Raw genomic sequence first — 6,472 nt, forward strand, 5'->3', positions numbered from 1 at the left:
ACCTTCCATGTACCAGTCACAACACTTTTCTTGGACTAAACAAAGAGCCAATGGACAACTTAACCCAGCATCCCTAGCAATAAAATTCTTTTAGGGCTACTTCCAATAGGGTTAGGCTAAGGGAACAAAAGGCCAATCATCCTGGTATAATCTATAACATTGCAATGATAGGTGTTGAAGTGGTGCTGGTCAAAAGTAGAATTTGTTTTACTTTCAGAACAACTATCTTTTACCACATCTGTTAAACTCTAGTATGTAGTATGTTATGTATATATATATATATATATATATATATATATATATATATATATATGTATGAAGATATAGAATATGGTGGTAGAAAGTGAAAACATTTGCTGGCTATGATTAAAACCATGATTAACACAAAAAGCTTTTATAAAGAGAGTATCGGTGTTAAAAAGATGCTCACTCACAATGCAATTTTTACTAAGCAACCAATAAAAAGGGATCATAGCTTTCTGCATTAAAAAGAATACAAAAAAAAACGATTCTATAAGATAAAATATGAGGATTTGGCATTCAAAATACCACTCCGAAGTCTCATCTCACTGTCTGCAGAAACAGTTTTATTTATAGACCCACCTAACTGATAAAAAAAAGCATTATCTTTTTGGAAAACAACTATATTGCTCTACACTGTTAAAACTATATAATTATAACATAATTAATAGTTAATATTAGCTTCTTATTTTTTTGTGTAATTTTATATTCATGTTGAAGGAGTTATTTATTCTACAGTTTCCCCACGTAATTGCTCAAGTAAAAATACTAGTTTTATTATAAAAGCATGTACCTTTTGTTCTTCCTACCTATACAATATACAAGGGACTGGTAAGGCCCTTCACGTCAGTCCCTTCAGGTGAATTTTGTAGTTTTTCTGCCTGAGATAAGTATGACTTTTGTTTATTCCATCTAAATCTAATACAAAATGTGAGTTTTAACTAAACTATATTTTTATTTATGTAATATTTTATTCATTAGTTTCATCTAAATTTATTTTATTTTTTAAATTCTTGGTTCTTGAAATTCATTCAAATTCCAATTGATGTTTTCAGCTATGTTCCGAAATTCAGTTTGGTGTTGTTGGTAAATTTGATGTTGTTTGTAAATTTGTTTCTTAATTACAATGAATTTGTGTTAAACTTAATCTAATTTTGATGTGAATTTCAATTAGTGAGCATATGTTATAATTCAATTTCAATATTCATTTCAATTTGAAATTTAGTGTTGTCTGTAAATTTAATTTTTTTATTACAATAAATTAGATGTATTACCTTCATTTAAATTGGATTTGAATTCATTGAAAATTATTCAAATTTAATTTGTTATTAATTTAGATAAATAGATTTAAATTCACTTTTAAATACATTCATTCGTACAAATATTCAAAATGTCCTATCCTGAATATTTTTTTATTTATTTCACAATTTGTGTGGGTCTAACCCACACTATCATTTGATTTTATTTCACACCTTGTGTAAGCCTAACCCACACTAACATTTTAAATTATATCCTCATGGTGTCGGCCAAACTCATTCATGACTTTAATTTAGTGTCCAAAAAGCGTAAGCTAAACCTACGCTAGCTTAAAATAATAGTTTTAACTTTGTGGCGGCCAAAATGATGAAGTGAGACTACTTGTGTTCACATTGCGTAGGTTAAAAAAGTGTTCATATTGAGTAGGTTTAGCCAACTCAAATTGGGTCAACTGGGACCCACACAAAAAGTTAGCATCCAAAGTATTAGCTTCCATTTTCTGGGAGACACTTAGCCTACACTAACAATGATTTTGCATAAGTTTTTGGCTATTTGTGTCTGCCTGAAGTCTACACTATTTACCTTATTTCTTGTAGTGATAGTTCTTATAAGTTCCACTTAATACCATTCCTATGGTATATTCATTCGAATAATTTATTATATTTTTTTAAATCAAATTCATATTTTTTAAGTTTAACATGTCAGATTCATTAATATATAATACAAAAACCTTGATTAAACAAAAAAAAATATATAGAAGTTAAAACCTCGTTTTTCCTTAAATATTGGATTTAAGAGATTAAATTTTATTTTAAACCAATTTTAATAATCAAAATAACATTTTGATATCAAGCACCTTCTTTGGATTAACGTTAAAATTTACCTCTGAATTTTCCGAAGCCCCTACAATGGATACACTGAACACGATCTCAACAGCACTGAACTTGGTCGATTCCAAGAAAGAGAATCTGAAGAAAGCCTTCGATGATCTCCAATCCCTTCTCTCTCCTCTTCCTCTCGCATGGCCAGACCTCGATTCTCACTTCACCTCGCTCCACCACTCTCTCTCCCAACGCCTCCACCTCCTCCAGTCCCAAACCCTAACCCCAACCCCAATTCCCGACCCACCTGCCCAAACCCCTAATGAAGCGATTCTTTCATCAAACCCTAACGACCCATCATCGAATCATGCCGAATCTTCACCTGGGGTGTCGCTCCAAAACGACTCCGTCCCTGGCTCGGTTACGCCTAGAAAAGAAATGATCGTTCTTTGCGAGAAAATGGACGGTGTGGGGTTGAGGAATTACGTCAATGACCATTTTTTGGACAGGGCCAGAGTTCAGGGGGAGCTTTCCGGTGCGTTTCAACATGCGCCGGACGCGGGTGTGATGGTTCTGGAAGCGTTGGAGGGGTTTCATGGAGATGGTAGTGGATTGAAGGAATGGGAATTGAGGAAAATGAGGAAGAGTTGTGTTGTGTTGGTGAAGCAATTCAGGGTTGCTGCTCTAAGTGTGAGTGCTGAGGCTAGGGTGAGAGCTGTGAAGTTGGCCCAGGCATGGAAAGAGAAGTTTGTGGGTGATGATAACAATGCGTTTGGTGCTTTGGGGCTTTTGCATTTGATTGCTGCATTTGGTTTGGTTTCTGAATTCAGCTTGGATGAGCTTGTTGACTTTTCGGTCGTGGCCCCCACCAATGAGGAGTTCCCAGAGCTCTGCCGGGCGGTCGGGTTGACAGAGAAAGTTCCTGGTAAGGATGTTGGCTTTTGTATGAGTTGATGGTGTTTGACATTTAATTGCTTGGAGCACGATGTCATTGATGTGTTGTTGTTGGAGTTTGGTGTTTTAAAATAGTTGTGCGTGAGAATATATTTTGAAAGAGATTATTCTTGGACAATAGTTTTGCACACATATATCAGATTGGGTCATTAGAACAGTTGTGTGTCTATCAATGATAGATAGAAAGAAATGAATGTTAGATAGAGTTATGCACTTGCTTTGTATGTGCAAGTAATCTTGACTTGAAAGGGGATCTTGTTTAACCTTTGTTTTCTGTTTTGAAGATTCTGCAAAAGAAATGGTGAAAACAGGTAAAAATGTGTAATCAGAAAATATGGTGAAAAATATGTGATTATTAGTTAAAAACTTAGAGTGTATGGGGATGAACATGGAAAAATAGGACACTGTAGGTTTTATTTTTACCACTGAGATTTATTTTCAATGGGAATAGCTCTAGCTTCCTTCTCCAAATGGTCATGGTATCCTTGACCAAGGAAGCACATCCCCACTGATGCAGACCAAGATAAGTAAATTTTTAAGTTGAGTTTTACAATTGTAATGGTAGGAGTACCACAAAAAGGAAGAACACGACCTGCAAAAGCCATTTCAAATGCACAAAACATGGTGTTAAGGGAGAAACTGCGAACCAAAATGTGTCCAACAACTTCAAGTAGATCCACTGAGGGTTTATAGTGTTAACAAGGTTTGGTGATTCCATTACTCTCTCCCTGATAATGAAAAATGATGTATAAAAGAATGAAAAAAGAGTAAGAATGCAAAATTAAGTATAATTTTTTGTTTCCGACATGAGTCAGTTTTTTTTCCCATTTGAAGCAAGGTTATCAAACTCACAATTTAAATCATGAGATTGCAGGAGTTTACGACCTTACTGTCCCTTTTCAAGTTAACTCGGTAGTAGAATTGTTTTATTGTAAACTCAGTGGGCTCATGGTGAACTCAGCCAAACTCGTGAGTTGGCAAGTTAGGCTGTGGGTTGTTTTTTTAAATGAAACAACTCCTCTCTTTGTTGTTTGGCTTGCGGAAATCGGAAAAGGGAGAAGACCTGCAATAAGGGTTTTCCATTATCGCAATTCACAGCTTCCCTTCTCTTCATTATTCTTCTCTTCATATCTCCTTTTCCGTTCATGATGCTGATCACCACATCCCCTTCATTTCTCGTCATCTGTGAATTGGCTTTGATCCTTTACCTCACTGTGATTTCCCTTTGTTCCTTCTCTACTGCGGTTCGGTTTTCTTCCTTCCTTACTGCAATTTCTTCTTCCTCACTATGATTACTCTTCCACTGTTGGTCTTCTTTGCAATTTATCCACAATTGCTAACTGTTGCTCCTTTGACATAATTTCAGCTTCCTGGGACCGACTTGAACTGCATCTCCCTAGAAGTTAACTTTCTATTGTTTGTATTTTGGATCATAGTTTTTGGTTGAGCATACTGCTTGTCTTTTTCCAAATTTCAGAAAATGAATTTGGTGAAAAAAATGCTTTTTAATTATAATTTTGTATTGTTTGAACTTATTTAGAACTATCTACTTCCAGTTACTTTACTATTGATGTTTACTAGTTTGTTTTATTATGGAATTAAAATGTTGAATTATTGTGTCATTTATAGGTGTTTTAATATTAAGTGAAGTCTTACAAGTTTACATTCGAGTTTACAAGTTGAGTTTAGGAAGCTCCCATGAGTTTATGTAAACTCTCAAGTTTGATAACTTTGATCTGGAGGACAATAAACTATGTGTGTATTCATATACATATCTATATTGGAGACATACATGCTTAATTTATAGTGTTACACTTTTGTGTAATTTCATTGGTAAGGTTACAATTGTTTGTGGTTTGCAGATATCGTTCAGAAACTTATAGATAAGGACAAACATATCCCAGCTGTCAAGTATATTCTTGAGTTCAATCTTGCTGATAAGATTCCACCTGTTCCTGTTTTGAAAGCTGGTGTGGATGAAGCTAAGAAACTTGCTAAAAAACTTTCCGATGAAGGACATTCATCTGTAAGTGTCACCCTGATTAATATCTTAATGCATGTGCCCTAAAAATAAAACTATATTTATTGAGGTATGTTTGCAGAGTGAGAGTACTGCTAGAGAAATTCATACACTGAAATTGGTGATCAAGATTATTGAGAATTATAAGCTTGAATCTGAACACCTATGCACTAGCCTTGAGCAGCGTATCGAGCAATTAAAGAGGCAGAAGACCAATAATAAACGAGCTACTCCAGCCCCTCCTGCAAAGCCTCATCATAAACAGCAGCAACAACAGCAAAAGAGGAATATGCAGAAGCAGCAGCATACTGGGAGCACACATCCTCGAGCATTTGCTCCAGTTGTTCCTGCAGCTGTCCTCAAGAATGTCAATTCGGCAATGCACCACTACCAGCAACCTCGTGTCCATCCATCAGGTTTGTTTCCAGAGCATCCAAATCCCTATACAAGCTCGCCAGCCATGCCAATTGGCATGATGGCTTCTACTGGAAAATTTCTTCCTTATGCAGGTCCTTCAGCTGGACCTTATGGCCATGATGGTATCCCAATGGGTTCGCGTGGCAACCCCAATCTAAGTGGTTCTCATCTAAGCTCATCGGAGCCACATGTGCCAACTGGTGGTTATTATGATAGAACCTCTACTTTTGGTGGTATTGGTCTGCAACATTATTACCAAGCATCTTATTACCCTCAATAGATCAATAAGTACTGAACTGGAGGGTTGATATTCAAGTTTTTACACCCAGACTGTTAATCACCAAGCTAGTCTGCAACTTTGCTTCATTGACATAGGGAAAGTAGGTTCAGTAATTAAGAATTGTGAGGGAATGTCCAGTGTCACAATTTTTTATTACTTTAATCACTCTGTAATGTACGTATAGAAGTACTTCTAGGTTAACCATGGTTATAGCCCGTGGATCTTCTCATTCTCTCTAGTTTCCCCATTCCCTAGGCTTTGTTGTTTTAAGTAATGGGAATTGACTGGTTTTGGAGAGCTAAAATGATCTGAAATATAATTTTAATGTTTCAAGTAAGAATGATGACTTGTTAAACAAGTCTACTGTTATTCATGTGATTATATTAGTGCGTGTGTGTGTCTGGCAACATCAAATCGTATCTTACCAGTACTTGGTGGATCTGTTACATGCATCATCAACGGGTTTTATGAACTATCAAAATTTCAATAAATTTATATAGAACAAGCTCTTTTATTAAATGATTTTTTTCATATGGTCTCAAGTGTTATTCTACCATTGTAATCTAATTAACAAAATGGATTGAATCTAGATTTAATCTACTTTAAATGAATTTTAAAAAAATTCATTTAAATTTGATTAGTTAAAATGGATATGGATTTTAAATCAAATCCATTTATTTGGATTTGAATTTAGAAAAATTC

At 35.1% G+C, this 6,472-nt stretch overlaps 1 protein-coding gene across 1 annotated transcript; it reads left to right on the forward strand.

The window, feature by feature from the left end:
- The first annotated feature begins 2,127 nt into the window (after positions 1 to 2,127).
- Positions 2,128 to 6,128, forward strand: LOC137831311 (truncated FRIGIDA-like protein 1). Its single transcript, XM_068638943.2, has 3 exons — positions 2,128 to 3,024; positions 4,916 to 5,079; positions 5,156 to 6,128. Exons 1-3 carry the CDS (start codon positions 2,187 to 2,189, stop codon positions 5,768 to 5,770), a joined length of 1,617 nt encoding a protein of 538 aa, XP_068495044.1. The 5' UTR covers positions 2,128 to 2,186; the 3' UTR covers positions 5,771 to 6,128.
- The last annotated feature ends 344 nt before the right edge of the window (positions 6,129 to 6,472 follow it).

This window comes from Phaseolus vulgaris, chromosome 6 (assembly GCF_051622355.1).
Source record: "Phaseolus vulgaris cultivar YP4 chromosome 6, ASM5162235v1, whole genome shotgun sequence".
Taxonomy (NCBI): domain Eukaryota; kingdom Viridiplantae; phylum Streptophyta; class Magnoliopsida; order Fabales; family Fabaceae; genus Phaseolus; species Phaseolus vulgaris.